Source organism: Sorex fumeus, unplaced genomic scaffold (assembly GCF_029834395.1).
Source record: "Sorex fumeus unplaced genomic scaffold, SorFum_2.1 ptg000086l, whole genome shotgun sequence".
In the NCBI taxonomy this organism is placed as follows: Eukaryota; Metazoa; Chordata; class Mammalia; order Eulipotyphla; family Soricidae; genus Sorex; species Sorex fumeus.
The window spans coordinates 18,498,457-18,520,640 of record NW_026606143.1 but is presented as its reverse complement, the minus strand read 5'-3'; the positions used below and the strand labels follow the sequence as shown (position 1 = coordinate 18,520,640).

The following is a 22,184-nucleotide window of genomic DNA, read 5'->3' as shown; positions in this document are numbered from 1 at the left end:
ATCACCACAATCTGTCCATAGGGAAGCAGAAATGTAATTTTATCATGATGGATATTTCTATCAACTACATTATTGTTAAATATACAACAAGCTATGTTTCTGAACAGGTTTCAAAAAAAGGCAAAAGCACATATTGTCCCAAAGCCATAGCAACCTCTCATATATATATATATATATATATATGAATATATATATATAACCTTACATAGGACAGATTCAATTATACTTTGCTGCTTATCAGACAAAACAGGTACATCCAATCTAATCCAATCTTGAATGCATCCTGACAAAAACCACCCACGGCACCATCCCCAAGATGATCATTTTGATGATGCTTCTAATGTGTATTGATAGCAACAAAATTTGGGATTATAAATTTGTATTCACCATGTGACTTTAAGGAAGTAAACAGCAGAATGGTAGTGTAGCAAATATAAAAACACACACACAAAGACACACACACCAATCTCAGAGACTTACCTTAAGATACCATTTGTATTTGGCATGGTCCCAATCCTCAGGATTTTGTGTCTTCGTGAAGAACAGTTCAGCTTCTGATAGCCATTGATTAAATACCTTTATATCATAATGGAACCGCCGCCATTTTTCAACAGATCTGTCAAATCTCCTAGAGACAAATATATGGATAAAAAATTTAGATGGATGATTTTTAAATTAGAAATAGGCATATTTTTATTAACTAATACAATGTTATTCTTATAATTTCTCACAATTGTAGATTTACTTCAGTTGGTGGATACAGCAATGGGTAGAAAAAACTACTTAAAATCAAACACTGCAATTTTCTTTTAAATTGAACACATTTCTTGATTAAAACTGAAAGTTTTTATGAATACTATTTTCTTCTCTATAAATATTTGCAAAGACTTAATTCCATGAATTACAAATATACTACAGTTAATAATGCATTTTGAAGTTAAAATATTAAATTTAAATTTGGGAGGGATCAAAATAAAATGACCACAATCAATTTCAAAACTACCCAGTTTGGGGGTAGGAGGAGTTGGGGCCACACCCAGTGGGCTCTGGCCAGCTTGGAATTATTGCCAGCATTTCCTGAGGACAATGTGCTTCATAGGAATGAACCATGGTAGGTGAAAAGCAAGGAAAGTGCCTTAAACCCTGTGTTCTCTCTTAAGACTACTCTTAGTCTGAAAGCGCCTGTTCCTTAGGATGCCCAAGCCTACATAATAGATATAAGTGCAGATGTAAGAAATTGAGCAACTAACTGGTATACTAGCATAAACCAGGTGGTGAGCATTGTTTTTATTCTTCTTGTTCTATTGTATTCACTAAAACTGTGGGATTATTGGGGGACACTTGCCAATAGTAGGCCCAGGAGGCCTCAGCGCCTGATTTGGAAATTCTCAGATGATGGTTCACTACAAAGGCCTGATGTCATGTGTTGGGTCCTTTAGCTCCAAGGATACCTGGATGACCCCACACATTCTGGGGTCCTTCAGGCTCACACCTAGAGGTGCCCAGGTGCCTCCAGGGCTGCACCCAGCAATGCTAAGATGCCTGTGTGTTGCTGGACACCAAAACCAGGAAGATACATGTCTGCACCCAAAAAGCCTCACTATTAGCACAGCGAGTAAAGAACTTGTCTCACACATGACCTACCATATGTTTCAATCCCTGGCACCCTATATGATCCCGTATGCTTGCCAGGAGTGTTCCATGAGCAGAGATGCAGGAGTAAGCACTGAGCACACCCCAAACAAAATAAACAAAAGAAAATTGTTAAAAGTTATACTACCCCCTGGCCACTGTATTCCTAACAATTTTAATTAAAAAGCTGATGGAAAATAGATAATGTAAAGTTCCAATGCCATATAAGAAGAATATAACTCCTGACCATAGAATAGACTGACACAAAATAAAATTGAATTAGGGCTTTTAATTATCCCAGAACAGTGCACACAGGAATTATTTAGGATTATTTTTAAAATAAAAGACTGATTCTGGGGTCACATAATAGACATATTTAATGATTAATCTCTGAAGGCATAATTCTGACACTGATATTAAGAGCATTTTGGTCTTTTAATATATGTTCAAGGTATCATTCTGAGTGAAATGTGTCAGAAGGAAAGGGACAGACATGAAATGACTGCACTCATTTTTGGGGTTAAAAAAACATAGCATGAGACTAATACCCAAGGACAGTAGCAAAAGTGCTGGGAGGATTGGTCCACAATGGGCAGCCTGTGTCAAGTGCTGGGGGAGAAGGCAGGTGGCATAGAGACGGGACCACTATAGAAATGAGAGATGTAAATGACCACTCTGGATAATAACTGAGTACTGACTGAAAATAGGTACAGGAAAAAACATGATGACCTCTCAGTACCTTAATGCCAACCATAAGGCCCCCAGAGGGAGCTAGATAAAGAAGAAAAGTGCCTGCCATAGAAGCAGGCTGGAGGTAAGGGTGGCAGAAGGGGAACTAGGGACATCGGTGGTGGGGAGGGTACACTGAGAGATGAGTTTTGGAACATTGTATGACTGACGCCTAACCAAGTGTTTGTAACTGTGTATGTAACAGTGATTCAATTAAAAAAAATTAAAAAAAAAACATTAAAAGGCACTGTGAAGTTCTCTGGGTCCTATGATCTATGACTTGATCACTTGATCACTTGACATCCTGTTACTCATCGCTTTGCTGGAGCAGGTGCCAGTAATGTCTCCATTCATTCCTGTCATGTGCTAGTGTAGCCCAATGGTGTCTGCTCATTCTAGGAACATGAACGCCTCAAACCAATCATTCAGGGTCTTGATGAAGAAGTCTGACCATCTCACAGGTGGGCAGCCACGCGATATTTTGACGTCCCATGGAATCCAGTTGGTAATGGCTCTAGTCCAATGGCCGTCTCCAAATCTCATAACATGCTGAGCCCATCTGATTTTCAATACCTTGGCAAACGAGACAGTGTCCCTGATTCTTGATCATCGAAGGAGGTTGGAACTCCGAATTATTTTTCTCAATTGAGTGAAGTGTGATATTCCAAGCATAGCTCTTTCAATTCTTCTTTGGGAGACAAAAATGGCATTATCATCCTGTTTTTGTAGGGCCCAGGTCTCTGAGGTGTATGTTAATGCAAGAGAACAGTGGAATCGAAGAGATGTGCACAGAGCTGGAGGTTCTTTGTTCTCTTAGCTATTTCTTTGACACTCTTGAAGGCTTCCCAAGCCACTCTCTTCATCATACACAACTCAGGTGCCAGGTAATTTGTCATGCTGACTTCTTGACCTAGGTACACATAACTGTTGCATTTGGAGATGTTCTTCCCATTGAGACTGAATGGAACGTCAGGAATGATATTGTCTCTAATAAACATTGTCTTGGTAAGATTTAGCTGTAGTCTGACCTTTCCTCACACGTGGTCGAAGTTGGCCAGCATTTGTGCTGCTTGGCTGATGCTTGGTGTTATTAGAATGATGTCATCAGTGAAGCAGAGGTGGTGTAGTTGCCGACTGTCTATCTTCACTCCCATTCCTTCCCATTCCAGTCATTGAATGATGTTCTCGAGGGTGGCACTGAAGAGATTTGGTGAAATAGTATCACCCTGCCAAACTCCTCTCTTGACATCAGTGATCATTTCTTTGTGGAATTGTGAGATCCTGTTAGTGAATGCATAATACAGCTCACAGAGGATCCTGCTGTATTGAGTTTGAATGCCCTGTTTGGCTAGGGCTTTCATGATCGCTTCTGTCTCAACAGAATCAAAGGCCTTCTTTAAATCAATGAACATTAGACAGAGCGGCATCTTGAACTCCCGAGAAACCTCAATGAGCTTGGTTATCATGTGGATATGGTTGGTTGTGATGAACCCTTTGCAGAACACGGCTTGCTCGTGTGATTGTACTTCATCTAGTATTCTGCCAATCCTATTCAGGATGACTCAATTGAACAGCTTGTAGACAACAGAAAACAGGCATATCAGGCAATAGTTGCCAATGCTGTGGATATCTCCCTTCTTGTACAGTAGTACAGTCCTGCTGGTTTTCCATTGGGACAGAACCTTGCATTCAGAGAGGTAGCGTGTGAAGAGCTAAGCCTATGTATTGAAGAGTACTGATGGCAGGTTCTTCAGGTGTTTGGATCTGACCTTGTCTGGGCCGGGTGCTGTTAGCTTCTTTACCGAAGAAATGGCATGTCGAATTTCGGAAGGGAGAACGTTGGGAACAATATATCCATCCTGCAGAATTTGGTATGTGGGCAGGTAGATGTGGCTATTGAAGAGCTCTGAGTAGAAGTAATGGATAATGTTCTCTATTGCCCTTCTGGAAGATGTGAAACGTCCATCAGACATTGAAGGGCAATCATGTTGGTCTTGTAGATGGCGAATGACAGGCGGGCATTCCGAATGTTTTTCCCAGCTTCTGCCCCATCTTCCAGCACTGCTGCTCTTCTCTCTTTGAGGTCTTCCTTTATAGCTTCTCTGCACTGCTTTGCAAGCTTGGACAATTACTTGCAGTTGCCTGAGGTTTGTGCCAAGCCATATTGGTGAATGAGCTCGAGAGTTTTCAAAGACAGGTGTCTTTTTGTGGCTATCTCTCTCTAGGCATTCTTTGCACAATCATGGAGGTGCTGAACCAGTCGATCGTATTCCTTGTCTATGTTGTCAATGACGGCATCTCCCCATGTTGCTGCAATAGTGCCAAAGAGCTCCCAGTTGTAGTCGTTCTGGGAGTTCCCTTCTTAAACTTTGCAACCCTTTCTCCTCGCTCTGTGAAGTAGAATTTTGCATGAAGGAGATGGTGGTCTGATCCCGTTTGGAATTTTGGGACAATGGCAACATCGGTCAGGCAAGATCGTCGATTGAATATGATGTGGTCAATTTCGTTGTGGAACTGTCCACCGGGAGACTCCCATGTCCACCATTTAGATTTGGCCTTCTGGAATTGTGAGTTACCATGGATGGTCTGGGTCGACATGATGAACTCAGACAGTCTCTCACCCTGTTTGTTCCATTCTAGGCCATAGATCCCAATATGGAGTTCTTTGGCTGATCTTCTCAGTCCTGTCTTGGCATTAAAATCACCGACAATGATCTTGTAGAAGGTGTGGTCTTCTTTATAGAACTTCTCCAGCTCCATGTAGAATTTCTCAATGTCTCCTTCATAATTGGATGTTTGTGCATAGACAATGAAGATAGAAACTGCTGGCAGTGAGCCACATCTATTCGATTATAATCATCCTATTTGGGTTGTTAGGCATTCAAATTAATCAATGTTTATGGCCAAGTTTTTGTTGACAAGGACACCAACACCACTGATGCCTCTTTTGTCACATGTTCCGAGGATCAGTTCTTCTCCAGTGTCAAAAACGGTGTGATGTGATTGATGCCTTCTCATCTTGGTCAGACCAATGATGTCGTACTTGATCTTTTCTGCTTGCACCATCAGGTCCTCGGTGGATGCATCTGATGCCAGTGTACATGCATTGGAAGTAAAGACTGTCATTTTTGTCCTTCTTTGTTTTGGCAGCCTAGTTCAGCCCTGAGATTTTATCAGACCTTCACTACCTCGACCACCTCTACTACCCAGGTGCTGCCACGCTCCAGGATGGTTTTCGGACACTTGGGCCAAGACTCACACACAAGAGAAGCCCAAGGAATCATGGAAGCAGAATTCTGCGACCTTGGAATCCAGGATCAACAAACCCGGAAACAGAGATTCTCTGCCTGCTCCCAGCAATGCAGCACACCTCCACTACTTCCACTACCTCTACTATCCAGCTATTGCCACGCTCCAGGACACTTTCCGGACACTCGGGCCAAGTCCTATGTACAAACAAAGCTCCACAAAACCAGGGAAGTGGAACTCTGTGACCTTGGACAACAGGCTCAACAAACCCAGGAACAGAGATCCTCTGCCTGCCCCCAGCAGCCTGGCAGACCTCCACTACCTCCACTGCGTCCACTACCTCCACTACCCAGCTGCTGCCATGCTCCAGGACACTTTCCGGACACATCATAAAACACTTGATACAAGATTACCGCATCGTTTTAGATTAAAATATGGTTTGAACCGTGGGACCACCTGCAAGGATGATTAGAGGCTGCCCTAAATGCCTCTATCCCTCTCGGAGAGTCTGGCAAGTTACCAAGAGTCTCCTCCCTGCACGGCAGAACCTGACAAGCTATCCATGGTGTATTCAATATGCCCAAACCAGTGAATACAATGGGCCTCATTCCCCTGACCATGAAAGAGCCACCAATATGGCAGTGTTAAGAACGATGAGGAAGGAGAGGCTGATAAAATGATCGATGACATTGTTTCACAAAATGGGACAGGGAGTCACTTTTTCTGAGAAGCGTGTGGAAGATTAACTATGGAAACCTCTGATCTTAGGGGATCTCCTGGGTCTGTCCAAGTAATTGTTTGATAGCACCAACAAAAACCTGGACACTGTTGAGTACAGTGGCCTGTCAAAATTCATAATTCTACTCATTACAATACCTAGGTTATAGTTTTTCATATCCTGAGATCTTCTCAGACCTCTATCTCTACTTAAGAATTAATGACATTCAGAATGTAATGCTGCATTTCCATGCTGTTCTAAAAGGGAATGACATTCCTATTTGTTGAACAGGTACCAATAGTCAGTCACTGGATTCTGTGCTTCCACGTATCCCAATTCCCTGACTTTCATAATTCCCTCTGCAACAGAAGAATTATCATTTCCATTTGCCATTTTAGCAAATTGAGAGCCCAAGTGACTTGCCAAATGGTACACAGGTGTGAAATGGCAGAGTGAATTATAGCCAAGATCTCTCTAGTTTCAATAGTGCCTTTAAATGCCTTCCAAATTCATTGATGCCACTTCCTCTTTTGAGCCACACCCAGCTGTGTTTAGGGCTTACTCTTTTTTTTACAATTTTATCAATATATATATTTTTTATTTTTTCTTATTTTATTAGTGAAACACCACGAGGTACAGTTATAGACTTATAAATTTTGTGCTTGGGTTTCACTTATACAATGATCAAGTACCCATCCCTCCACCAGTGCCCATTGTCCACCACCACAGGTCCCAGAATCCCCCCACCCCCCATCTCCCCTGTCCCACCCTGCCTCTGTGGCAGGGTATTTCCCCTTGTTCTCTCTCTTCTTTTGGGTACTGTGTTTTGCAAGAGAGGCATTGAGTGCCAATCATGTTTGGTCTATAGACTACTTTTAGCATGCTTCTCCCACCCTGGGAGGGTTAGGGCTTACTCTTATCTCTGTGATCAAGTATCACTCCTAGCAGGACTCAGGGGAAAGACAATTGGGGCACTAGGGACTGAACCTGGGTTGGCAGAATGAAAGTCAAGTGCTTTAACTGCTGTACTATCTCAGTGGTCCCAGAGATTTTCTTTTTATTAAGAGAGAGATTAAGTCTCTCACCTTACCACTTAAACAGCAGAACATGAGTGCTGTGGCTATTTTTTGTTTTTCTTTTAAAATATTTCCCAAATTCTAAAATCGACTACTATATTTGTATACATTCCATAAGAATTTGCATTTCAAGATTAACTATATTTATAACATAAAATTATCTGAATAGGTATTTGAGAAACAGCATCAGTGATAGAGTACATACAAATCATGCATAGGGTCCCTAGTTTAAGCCCCAATACCATATTCCCCTCCCCAAGCACTACTAAGTATGGCCCTGGCAGATTCCAACCCCTGCCTTGCTAAATGTGGCCCTTTTAAATATATCAAAAGATATCAAGTGGATGAATCAGTAAAGATAAAGTAAACCTTTAGACCATAAGACTAAATTAGTTGCTATCATAGACAAAGAGAAAGGGGTAAATTGAGTGTGAGGGGTCAATTACAGAGTGAAGGATACAATTAGTCTTTCAGCAGAGAACTTAATGTAGCATATAAACATGTCAATGGTGTGCACTTAAAACTCCTATAATGTTGTAGTGCACTGTTATTTCAATGAAATAACTATAAAAATAATCTCATCCTGAGAAAAATGTAATATTAAAGTGAAATGAGAAATGGAAAACATCTAAAGCAGTGTTTTGGCAGCTTGTAAAAGGCAACCAATGGTAGCTAATAGAGGTGGGAAGTCTCAAACTAAAATTAGTTTATAATTAAAAGCTCTCTCTTTCAAAATACATAGAATTATAGACTTCATAGAATATGATCTGTCCATCAGCCACAAAAAGTTCTAAAAAGTGTTTTGCATGTTTAATAGTCACGTTTCTTTCATATACTTTCAATATTATCTAATGCACAATAAATGCCTGAAAACCGTAACTTAAGAATTTATTCCTATTTCAAAAGAATAAAAAAAAAGAATGGGACATTGAATGTGTCTTACAGGAACTTGTGATTTTTAGTGTCAAAGAATTGCTGTTAAAATATTAATTTAAAAAGCATGGAGGGAGCACAGGTGGCATTGACCTCAGCGAGACACCCATTGGTTTCACTTGTCATATATATTGTTCCATATTATTGGGCTATTTTTCCTCAAAATATCCGTTTGAGGAAAGTATGTGGGCTCATACAATTGATTAAGGTACCCCTCGTTCTCCAAGACAGAGTTGGGGTGAGAAGTAAAGGAAAACAGGTTGAAAGTCTGCATTCACAAATTACACTCTTGTACCAGGACAGGAACAATAGCACAGTGGGTACAGCATTTGCCTTGCATGCAGTCGACCCAGGTTCGATTCTTACATCCCTCTCTGAGAGCCCGGCAAGCTACCAAGAGTATCCCACCTGCACAGCAGCGCTTGGCAAGCTCCCCATGGCGTATTTGATATGCCAAAACAGTAACAAAAAAATCTCACAATGGAGATATTACTTGTGCCCGCCCAAGCAAATCAATGAACAACGGGAGGACAGTGGTACAGACTGTGCTACCAGGACCATGAAAATGAGATAGGAAGAACTTGCCAGTCCCATAGGAGTATCTTTTGAGCTCCTCTATGCCCCACGACCATGCGACTTTTCACATTAGTCCCGTATTACCAGAATGTAGTCCTTCTTCTACGCTCCTTTCTCAATGCCTGCAATTCAGTCTACATAAAGCTTCCACCAACTCACAGTAAGTATGTAACTAGGTGTGTAAATATCTAATTATAGAATAGTCAATATAGCATACCCCTGCTAAAACGTTACAAACTGTAAAGTTGATTTAATTTGATTATTAAAAGTAATGTCCACATGTTAAATCCTATTCAAACTGCACATTAAAGAATAATGGCATATGTTTTACATGTAATGACATTTAATGTGAGCAACAATATTTTAAGCTCCATCTCAAGTATCACATAAAATGTAAAAACATGCTTTTCGGCACTTTAATAGGCATCGTTAACAGCATAACCTAAATCAATTCTTGAATTTACTGTGGAAAAGTTCATTTTTTAAAAACTCTTGACAACTTCTAAACTTAAACTCTTTCCCACAAAGGAAAATTCCAAATGAACAGATACAGACTGGGCTAATTAGCCAATGCTGTATTTCTAGATTTCAGCTTCAATCAGTACTAGCTCTCACTCCATTAGCCAGACTGCTTATGAGGGAGACGACAGATACCAACAACTAAGAAACACGTTGTGATATTTCAAAGGACATTCTGCAAAACTCATATTTTACCTTCTATATTATTTAGTGTTACTAGGGTGCAAAAAGTGTGTGCTCACCACCCACCCACCATCCCCATCCTCCACAGTAAGAGTGAATGTAGATGCAATTAAATAAAGTCCAAAAATGTCAGTATAAACATATGGATAATAAATCAAGTGATTTTAAAATTTTGCAAATATTAAAATGCTCATTCACTATGCAAGCAGTATTTAAAATTACACTGCTGCTTCATTTATGTGAAGCATAACTTATTTCCTGCTGTTCTAAATCAAGTTAGTCAGATTATTCTCAAGCATAAATTACATTTAGGGAGTAATTTAGGTACTTTGGGACATACTTTAACACTTTTAGGCCATTAAGGTGGTGCTCAATTCCATGAAATAGATTTAAATAAATAACACCCTAGTAGCCTTCTGACATATCCATTGTGGCTTTACACTGGTCTGCAAACTCAGCACTGGGCTGCTGATTATTTCCTCCTCCATATTTCATCTCATATGAGGTGAGTGGGAGGGATCTTGGCTAAAGTCTCATGGTCGAAACTCTAGGGACTGAAAAAAAAAGTTTTTCCCCAAAGTAATCATTCCCTCCAAACCACAGTACCTAATTCCACTCACACTTCACTCCACCCCACCCTGATTTCTATCCTATTCCCATTTTCTTCATAATAAAAAAATGTGACAAAGCATAAGCCTACTAGCAGTTGTAAGATTTCTCCAATAGAATTTAGTTCACTCTGAGGAGCTCCCATTGCTCCTTTTCTTCTTTACTCCTATAACACTGCCCCAGATTTCTAGGCTAAAGTCTGTCTTCTGATTCCTGATTTATATACCCACCATCTAGCCCAGATACAATTAGAATCCACTCCAGCTGCCTGTCTTAGGGCAACTGCTTACTGGACACAGATTTGCACTTTAAACCATATCTCTGCTGCTTCTAGTGGACAAGGCACAGTGTGCAAGCTGTGCAGGTTGGAAACTGTCTGCTATTTACCACCACGGTCCTGGTAAAGTAAACAATCTTCCTGAAAAATGGGTTATAAAAGTAGGGTCTGGAGCGATATCTCAATAATCCAGAGCACATGCGTTTATGTAGGAGGTCCAGGATCATGTGTCTACTGCTGTAATTCTGCTCCTAGCTGGCCTGGGTTTTCAAAGGCAAACCACAAGACCAATACAGAATCCAAGACATGCAAGTATACCTCTAATGGAGAGCCAACATATAAGAAATGGCCATATCTGTGATTTAAGAATTTAGTGTAAAGAAACAATGCCATTAGCCTGTTTATGCAAGTTGAGACATTACTCAATCAGGAAATCTATGGTTGACCGTGTGAGGTTCTAACACGCTGTATATTTATTAAAAAAACACCTCTGTGAAATCAAAAGCAAAAAAGAATGCATAGAACCCCATGTCACAACCACCCAAGATTTTCTTTTAAAACTCTGTAAAACCGGCAGGAACACTTGAATTCACTTCTGCATCACTACAACCCACTAGTCCCATAACATAGCCTTGCTCCTAATATCCACATTAATCACTCCATTCAAGGTTTCTCATTTAAATACATATTCCAAACACATGAATTTATTTGCTGTGTGGTTTTAATTTCTTAAATATGGAATCATATAATGTGCATTCTTTCTGTTAGTTGATTTGGGGGGAGGCACACCTGGCATTGTTCAGGGGTTACTCCTGGATCTGCACTCAGGAATTTCTTCTGGCAATGCTCAGGAACCATATGGGATGCCTAGGAATCAAATCTAGGTTGGCCAAGTGCAATTCACAACTTCTACCTGCTCTACTATGACTCTTGTCCCAATATAACAAGTATTTATTTTTGTGAGGGTTCATTTGCTTAATATTTTACTCAAAATCCAATGCACGGATGTTTATTATTGTTTAATAGGCCACTATGTGTTCCTGATTTACTTTATTGGGAGGGAGTTTGGGGAATGGGCCTTACACCTAGCTCTGTGGTAAGGGATCATTCCTAGCAGTGCTTGTAGGATTGTATGTGGTGCTTAGGATCAAACCAAGGTCAGCTATGCGAAAGGCAAATGCCTTTGCCTCTGAACTTACTCACCAGTCATGATTTTAAACTATTAATAAATATTGAAGTTGCTTCTAGTTTGGGGCTATTACAATGCTTCTGTCAACATTACTGCACTTGTCTTCTGAATGTGTACACATGCATTTCTGTAGAGTCTATACTTAAGAGTGAAACTGATGGGCCACAGGCTATATACATCTTTCATGTTATTTAATAGTGTCAAGTGTTTTTCACTGCCAGTGGTGTAGAGTAAGAAAGTTTATAATACTACTTAAAATTCACAGATCACATAACTATGTATAGAATTTCAATGGTTCTATTTATATCACTAGTAGATGGCATTGTCAAAGCTTTAAATATCAGTCATTCTGGCTAGTATATAATGCCATCTCATTATAGTTTTAAATTTAAAGACCCTGATTAGTAACAGGGATGATAACCTATATAAACATTTGGGTTTCTCTTTTGGGAAAGACTATATGTTCTATCTTAGTCTTATTGTGAATCATAAAATACATCCACTATTTATAATAAATTGATCATTTACAAACACAATCCAAGTGAGATTCAAAACACTATTAGCAGCCCACGGTTCTCGTTTTTGTCCTCGGTCACTTTTACATGTACTCCTTCTAGTTTTCTATTGGATGGTTTGACCTTTCCTTAAATAGTAAAGTAAAGTAAAGGCCCTCTCATTGATCATCGATTGCTCGAGCGGGCCCAGTAATGTCTCCATTGGAGACTTTGTTGTTACTGTGTCTGGCATATCGAATACTCTCGGTAACTTGCCGGGCTCTCCGAGAGGGACAGAGGAATCGAACTCGGGTCGGCCATGTTGGCTGCGTGCAAGGCAGACGCCCTACCCGCTGTGCTATCGCTCCAGCCCTTAAATATATGTGAGAATTTTTTGCAACTATTAATGCATATACTTCATCAGCAATATTTTGTACTCTAAGTATCTTCTATTCCATAAATTTCATTTTAATTTCTTAACATATTTTATGTGCATAAGTCATCATCATACATTACAGTTTAATTTTAAATTTATGATTAGTGCTTTATACATCTGTGTAAAAAATCTTCCTTTACCAACATTAACTCATATAGTATCATAAATTTGGTTGAACAAGTTTCATTAATTTTCTTCTTCCACGCTTCTATCTATAATTCTCTAGGATTATTTTGGTGTGCGTATATATAGGCATATACTATATATCTTTCTAGGGATTAGTTCTATTTTTTTCTTTTCAGGTCACACTGGATGATGCTCTGGGGTTATTCCTGGCTCTGCACTCAGGAATTACTCCCGGTGGTGCTCGGGGGACCATATGGAATGCTGGAAATTGAACGCGGGTCGGCTGAGTGCAAGGCAAATGCCCTACCCTCTGTGCTATCACTCAAGCTCCGAATGCCCTACCCACTGTGCTATCACTAAAGCTCCGATTAGTTCTATTTTAAAGGTAAGCATACCGAAACAAAATGGATATAAAGGGGAAAATAAAAGTTTGTATAGTAGAATGTTTCTGTCCATTTCACCAGACTATAATTCTAATTCTGCTCTCAGCTTTGCAAATTTTATAATTAAATATTTGTAGAACTAAATACACAGATAAAGAGTGATGTGAATTAAGTTTCACTGCTTTCAATATGTATATCCATATATAGTATATTTTGTAGCTCTGTATTGGTTTCTTAGGGAAATGAGTTAACACTGGTTTATTTTATCCTTAATTCGCCCTAGGGTATAAGGATAGTTCTTTATTTTCAAACTGTTTTGAAGTAGTGCTTTGATTTTAGGCATCTCACAGATATTACAATACTTTATTTTCAGAACTCATTCTTATGCCTTCATTCCTTCTTGCTGCTAAAATTCCACATATTTTCTCTTGTTTTTCATTTATTGACACTTGGATAGGAACAGATTTTTTCTTGAATTATTTCACTGGAATAATCACTAAATGTGAACTGTCTAGATATATGCTTTTCTTCCCATATTGAAAGGAGACTTTTTTCCTTGTACCCCAAATCCCCAAACTCTAGTTATTATAGGTGAACCTCTTAGATTTCCTTTCCAGCATGCCACACACTCCTAAAGTTCAACTCTCATCCTAAACAGAGACCAGTAAACCTTATAAAGTTCCTGAGAATAAAATAGTTTAGGTCTCTGGCCATGCAATTTTTGTCAATCTTAGTTCAAAGCAGCCTGAGACCAAAGAGAGAAAGTGCATTTGGGCTGAATTCCAATAAACGTCTGTTTTTACAGTTGTTTGCCCAGATTTGGCCCCAGATTATATTTAAACTATCTTGAATCTACAAACTGATTATTATACAGTCCTATGATCTGTTTGATTTGATTTTGGTTTTTGTATTTTTGTTATCTTTCCCTCAGCAGTCTACATAAACTTCAAACATGATGCACTAACAATTGTTTATTTTCTTCTTTGAGTCTTCATTTGCCGTTTTAATAATTTCTTCATTAGAAATCTTGAGATCATTCCTTATTTCTCCCTTTTTATTTTTCACCATGAAGATCTCAAAAGCTCATCGATTATAAATCAGAAACAGTTCTTTGATTTTGCAGCTTTTCTTTATTTTCAATCCCCTCAAAACCTTTCTCACTATATTGAACTCATTCTTCTTATTGTCAGTTTTTGACAGTTCTCTAACCTAAGCTATGCCTACTTCCATCCTTGTCCCTACATTCAAAACACTGAATATGGTTACTATATGCAATGCACTGAATATTTTAAAAATTCCATAATAATTAGATCTGTTTTCTCTATGTCTATATTTTGTTAAAAATCTACCCAAAATCTCATTTTATTCTGTAATTCTTGTATCCTCTATAAGTACCTACTGATTCCCTGAGAGAAGTTTCCCCAAATATGAACAAAATTTTGATTAACATACTACTTTTAATGTTCTAAACATGCAACTACAGAGACAAATTTCCCAGTAGACTATGAATCCCTTAGAGAAAAAAAATATGCCTGATTACCTTTGTATTCCTAACCCCAAGCAGTACTTCAAGCACTTTCTAAGTACTTAATTTTTTTCTGTGAGAATGAATGAATCAAAGAGTTCATGAGAAATTTCAATCGATTTTTTTATTATCTTTCACTTAATAGAGCCACAAATGCTTGGCTACATAATTTTACGTCTCTGAATCTAGTTTCTTCAATAAATAGATGAAGGATAACACCACCTGTGTTACAAAGCATTTTGACAAGAATGAATGTACAGCATGAGCTATAAATAGCACTAACATTTCAATGCTGTTATTAATAACAACCTCTGACAATATATACATTCTTTAATACTGATATAGGACATAAAATTTAAAAATCTCAGTCTATATCAGAAGTCATTTTTCAAATAGGTCAATATATTTCCAGATAATTGCTGTTCTCATAATAAAATACACAAAATAAATTTAAAACATAAAGTAGGAAGTCCCACATCATCCTGAAAAATGAATATGCCTTGCACAATCTTGCCAAGGTCTAATTTAAGTATGAGGATGCACAATTAATTAAGAATTATGAGTCTATAAATGTGGGTGTTGCAGATTAAAATGACATTGATATAATTTACCTTACAACAAAGTACTCAACAGTGTTAACTACTTAAAGTTACAGAAAGTCTTATGAGATTATTTGCCAGGATTCATAGGTAATTTGTGTTATCTCTAAAGATATTTAAATAAATCTTAAAATTATTTAGATTTCTGAACTTTTTATTATACTTTAATAGCCTCTCATAAGGCACACATCTTTGGATAGAATCTGTAATAGATATTTTGAGCTTCTCCTAAACATAACATAAGCAGTGGAGGAGGAGGAAAATAAAGCAGAAAAAAGTCATTAATGATTTGAAGTAGTCTCAAATAAGTGAGAAGTTTTGGACATATATGTACACATACATGCATACCTTGACACTCAAATATCTGTATATCCATATACACAGATGGGAGAACTGACCTAAATCAATATTTGAAATTTGGGAAACTTTATCCAGTATTTTACTTTGGCTTCCAGAGAAACAGTATAGACATCCTTAAGTGTACAACTACTGAAATGGGGCCAGAGCAGTACTACAGTAGGCATGGCATTAGCCTTTGAGTTCAATTCTTGGTATCTCATATGGTTCTCTTAGTCTTGCCAGGACTAATCCCTGATCAGAGTCAGGAGTAAACCCTGAACACTTCCAGATGTGGCCCCCAAACAAAAACAAATAGACAATATGGTAGGTAACCATAGCTTAACCTACCCTTTATATCTGACATGTAATGCTATCTCATGATAATTATAAAAAAAGAAAGTGTTTCTGATAATACCAGCATAACTGATATTCCATAAATCTCTTTTTCTCTTCTTTTGTATAAATATCTATACCACAGTCCAAAGTCCTGGCAGGCTATGGAAGCACAGAGGGTGTAACAGTTGACAGCTCTGTCATGGTGGAAAGATATTCAGGGTATACTATTCCTGCACTGCTTCAGAAAAAAAACAATGTAGGATTTTATGCTAATATTAACCTAAAAATTATGCATGTTCAATGTCTTGATTTGGCACAATTAGCACCCCTGTAAAAATACTCAAAGTAGCAAAAATAGTTTGCTATTAGTGAGCTGCAATGTTGCTTTTAATATTAGAATCTTTTGGAGAATTCAACTAGAGAAACTGATTCAGAATTCTAGATTAAATAATTTCACGCTTTTAAATTTAATGAAGAATTCTTTCCATGGACTTACCCATAGATCACCTGATAAAAGTGGAAATACTTTCACATAAATTAATTTATATAGCTCTAAGTATAAAGTCAAACTGGAGTGATAGCACAGCGGTAGGGCGTTCGCCTTACAAGCGGCCAACATGGCCGACCAGAGTTCGATTCCTCCGCCCCTCTCGGAGAGCCCGGCAAGCTACCGAGAGTATTCGATATGCCAGACACAGTAACAACAAAGTCTCCAATGGAGACGTTACTGGGCCCGCTCGAGCAAATCGACGATCAACGGGATGGCCTTTACCTTTACCTTTATAAAGTCAAACTGAAGATGATTGAGTGTTATGTGTCATAGTTTACAGATCTTTAATGTCTTGGTTAGAGGGGATTTTTTGAAATGGTGTATTTCTCTTCCTTCAAACTCAAAGACTTTCAAAATGGATGTTCAAGAAACTTGAAACATTTTATCTAGAAAGAGTAGCAAACACCATGGCAGCTACAGCAGTATGCTAAAAGCACTCCACAGAATACTTCAGATGCCATACAACATCTAAGGTTTGCAACAACAGCTTCAGGTAAGTATGACTACCAGATTATTATTATAGAAGAGAAAATTGAGACCTTGGGAAACTAAGCATGTTGTATGTTTCTATGTAGGAAGGGAGAGAAAAACTGCTGTTGAAAAATGGAGTAAACAACACATTATCAAAGGCAAGACAAGAAATATCACAACTGTAGCAGACTGTCCTTGGATAGTCTATTGTTCTTACCCAATTCTACTCTTACCTTTCTGTGCTACATAAATCTTATGTTTAAAAGAGAAAGTATTCACCTTAACTCTTTTTGAGGAGCATTTTCTCAAGTCAACATCTCTTTTTCATGGGCTCTGTTTGTTATGCACCCAATGAGTACGTCGCATTCTAAAATCAAAGTTATCTTAATTTCTCGTGATTATGTTTAAGGGCTCCTTATCTTTTGGACTGCTGTTTGTTTGCTTCATCTCATTTCTTACATTAAAATGTAATTTTTCCTAGCCATTTAGATGCACACCTACATTTTGTGGTGAGAATCTAATAATAATAATTAAAGTAATAATTCTCTCCAGCTTCCCTAACATTCATTTTGTCATGCTTTAAATAAGTTATTTTAGTATAACTCTAATTTATATTCTGTCATTCTATAGTCTATTATTAATTATTTACTAAGGATAAAAATTACGTAGATTATGTAGAATTATCATTTTTACCTTTCTTGATAGGTACACCGAAATGCTTTTGGACTTAATTTCTGAAGCTTCAAATTTAATAAATATGTTTAATATATATACAATCAGTGCTCATTTTAAATTACTATGCCCATTGGTAGGAAATAGTTTGTAGATTACAATTCCCCAACTGTAATATTTCAAAAATATGCATTGCAATTCTTTTCTGTCTTTTGGGATTTTTTTTTTTTTGCGGGGTGGGTATCCACATCTGTCAGTGCTCAGGACTAATACTCCCGACTCTCTCAGGATTCACTCCTGGCTATGCTCAGGGCACTGTATTTGGTATTGGGAAGCAAACCCAAACAAGACAAGTGGAAGACAAGCACCCTATCAGTTATATTATCTCTACGACCCCATAGTTAACAGTTTTAAGAAGGTTCTTATAGAGCATTTGCCTTGCACGCAGCCAACATGGCCAACCCGAGTTCGATTCCTCCGCCCCTCTCGGAGAGCCCGGCAAGCTACCGAGAGTATCTCACGCGCACGGCAGAGCCTGGCAAGCTCCCCGTGACGTATTCGATATGCCAAACACAGCATCAACAAAGTCTCCAATGGAGACGTTACTGGGCCCGCTGAGAAAATCGATGAACAATGGGAGGACAGTGACAGTGACAGCAAAAGCATTTTCAAGACAGGCCAACATAGGTTTAAAAGTTAGCAATTCTACTTAATAGTGCTTTGTAAATTTCAGCAACTGATTTAAATTGTATTATTTCAGAATTCTTATTTGTAAAATTCATGGCCACGGTCCTCCCATTGTTCATTGATTTCCTCAAGCGGGCCCAGTAACATCTCCATCATGAGACTTGTTGTTACTGTGTTTGGCATATTGAATACGTCACAGGGAGCTTGCCAGGCTCTGCTGTGTGGGCAAGTACTCTTGGTAGCTTGCCGGCCTGTCTGAGAGGGGTGGAGGAATCGAACTCGGGTTGGCCATGTTGGCTGCTTGTAAAGCAAATGCCCTACCGCTGTGCTATCGCTCCAGCCCATTTGTAAAATAGGTGTGATAATGCCTACCTCACAAAATTGGTTAAAAAGGATTAGGGATGATAATGTTAGGTGTGTGAAACATGGTAAAATACTTAATGGTATCAATAATCATAACACACAAACATTCAACTCTATGAAATCATAACATAAATAGCTATACAAGTCTATTTTATTTTTAATATAAAATACAACAAGGAAATATGTAAAACTTCTATTATGCATTTTTCTGTTCACAGAGAGAAGGAGAATGGTATTATCAGTCAGATCTAGACCTCTGATCCTTTAAGTATTAAACATTTCACTGTGTAAACTGATGTTACTGCTACTGTAATTGAGCAAAATTAAACTGTTACAGCAGTGGAGTTTTGTGTCTCCATTTCTTTTTGAATGTGGGAGGGACAGCATGCTTTATGCGGCTCTAAGAACTGAATTTATTTTTCTGAGAAAGGAAAATGAGAAGAAATAATTCTTAAATGAAGGTGAACGAGTTTTGATTTCCATGGCAAGGAAGATGTTCAGGTGTTATTATCTTCTTAAAATTGTTAGTTCTGCACAAATTTAAACATTCAGAGTAAGATTTGAAAAATACAAAAGTATGTCATTATGCTTAGGCTGCTGGAATGTTTCTTTCATCTAGAGTATGTGCAGCAAAATAAGATACACAACTTAAAAAGTGTGCACAAAGTGTCTATCTCATATAGGGCCTCATTTCTTTTGACCGTGAGTAAAAGAAAACAAAGATATTTGATATGATAATACACAATTTTAAAACAAACAGAAACAAAATTTTACTTAGATTTAGTCTACATATGCAATTCTATTTTCTTTCTTATATATTTTTTCTGGGACCATGGCCTTTCACAAGATTGATTTTGCTATGAAGGTAGTTAAAATTATCAAGAGACACACCTCACACACACAGTAGTCATTGACTATATTAATTAACAGAAACAAGCTGTTATTTTTCCGAATACTTACAGCAATTTTATTTTTTTAAGACCAACATCAAAATCTGAATAATTAGAAAAGTAACTTTAAAATTTTTCCATTCTAAAATAGTTGTCCAAAATGAGAAAAAATATTCACATTTCACTACTAGACACTGGTATTCAAATGTGAAAAAAATCAGTCCAGAGAAAGAATTTACTAAGAACTACCAAGTTGCATTAACAGGGAGTATAGCAGCAACATTTCAATTAGAAATAGCATTGAGAAACAATATAGGCAAATAAAGGTTGTAAGTAGTAAAGAAAAGGAGAAACACCTGCAGTGAACATTGGCTGGGAGATGCACCTGACAGTGAGATGGAATGTATACACAAATTTTCTTTCAAAATTAGAAAAAGACACGTCAGAGAGACAGCACTGCATGTATGGTGCTTGCCTTGCATGAGGCTGACTCAAGTTTGATCCATATATGGTCTGCTGAGGACACCCAGGAGTGATCCCTGAGCACATCCAAGTGTGGCCCAGAAAGACAAATAAAAATTAAAAATAAAAATAAAATTAGAACTTGGTAATTAATTTCAAGACAGAGTACTATATATATATGATATATATATATATATATATATGTCAAAAGAGTGCTTATTGCAGCATTAATAGTCCTATGGCCACCATAAAAAAATCTGTAAAGTTGGGAAATAGGACCACCATAGATTCAGGAAAGAATACTGAATGCTATTTATATTACAGGATCAGTACACTTGATTTTAAATTAAATCACCTTGAATTAAAAACTTACAAAGATAATTATGATTGAATTTCAGGCATGTATTGTTCCAATTCCATCCCTTCTCCAGTACCCTCCACCAATGTCCCCGTTTTCCTACTGCCACTCCAGCCTGCCTCTCTGGTATTCCCACATTCTAGTGTTCCCTTTCCTAACTTGTTGCCCCCACCTTTGCCTCAGTGCCAAGCTTCCTGCTGAAGATCAGTACACTCTATCAGGCATAGTAGCTGTCCATTTTCAATGCACCAACAAGCTTGTCGATATCTCCCTGAGAGAAGAAAGAGCTGGACTTCCATTCCAGAATTTTTCATAATCTGTGGAAGCTAATTCATTATAGGTTCAGCTTATAATATAGACCCAAGATTTATAACCTTTTCTGCATACTCTTTCTATCTCTCTCCTTCTCTCTCGCTCTCTCTCACATACACACAGAGACACACTTGCATTCACAAACACAAGTGACAAATTAATTATGCTAGGTGTCTCTTACTAATGGCAAAATAAGGTCACGTTATTTCTTTTCACTGATCCCATAAACACTGAAAGGAAGCCCCACCTTCACTGTTTCACATTGATATACCCATGGAAGCACCGGCAAGGTCTAGAATGGCCCCATCTACCTTTACTCATGCCTTTACTTCCAATTCACTGAAATAATATCTGTCTCAACTCTCTCAAGTCTAAGTCAAGGAAACTTTCATCATATCTGACTTATTACCTTATGAATAAATATCATCATAGAAATCAGGCCCCTTTTTCTATTTTACATTTCATCTTATTAAAACACAAGGACACAAGGGAAATATTCTTGGCACAAAACTACTATATTCATTAACTTTTTTTTCCTTTCCTATACCCAAAGGCACATGTCTAAACCTGTAGGGGTTACTTTATTATTTAATTAGAGCAGATTCTTTTCTACCATTTTAGGTGTTTCATCTGAAGTTTGATTAACATCAGTATATGCTGTGCTCTCGGGCAAGTAAATAGAGCTTTGCAGAAAGAGGAATGAGCAAAAGCAAAAATGTGCAAAGCAAAAAGAGAATTTCAAAGAAATAAAACACCAATGTCCAAAGTTCCCTGGAAATACTTCATAAATGCCTATAAAATGTAGTGCATTGCATTTTATTTAATGCAATAAAAACCCCCCACATATTGACTATTTTGTTTTGCATTTGTTTATGGTTGTTTTCTTTTTGGGTTATACACAGCCGTGCTCAGGATTTACTCCTGACTCTGTGTTCAGGGATCACTCCTGGAGGGGCTTGCTGAACCACATGGGATTCTAGGAGTCAAAACTTGATTGGACATGTACATGTAATTCTCCAGCCCCTATTTGATTATTTTGTACTGGGGCTGTTGTTGTGTCAAATTCACGAGAGAGTAAGATGAAAAACTTTGAGTCATGGAGACAGTGCAAAGGACTACAGTGCACGTTTTGCAAGCAGGAGCCCTTGTTTTAGCTCCTGTAGTGCTTACGAGTACACCTCTGAGCACTTCCGGGAGTTTTCCCTTAGCACTACCATTGTGGCTCCCTGAATTTTTTTTTTTAAAGATGGAAAAGATACTATCACTGCCAATGAAAAACTTGACTTAAATTTTAAATTCATGTATCATGGTGTACAATAGCATTACTTAAATTACTTATGTTTAAAATGCCACTGCATCATATCCCCCATAAATGTGCCTCTATCCATAGACTGCTGTCTCCAGTTCCCTTCCTCCAACCCTTCCCTTGGCTACCTTTGTTCTTAGTTATGTATGCTGTCAAGATCTCAGAGAGTTTCAATCATGAACAAC

At 38.0% G+C, this 22,184-nt stretch overlaps 1 protein-coding gene across 3 annotated transcripts in view; it reads right to left on the bottom strand.

The window, feature by feature from the left end:
• The window catches only part of DMD (dystrophin), a 2,292,284-nt gene that overhangs the window by 1,222,502 nt on the left and 1,047,598 nt on the right, over positions 1 to 22,184 (bottom strand). For all 3 annotated transcript variants that reach the window (XM_056131284.1, XM_056131279.1, XM_056131278.1), the window contains one exon: positions 481 to 628. In XM_056131284.1, the coding sequence (XP_055987259.1) occupies positions 481 to 628 (148 nt within the window). The remainder of the gene's footprint in view (positions 1 to 480; positions 629 to 22,184) is intronic.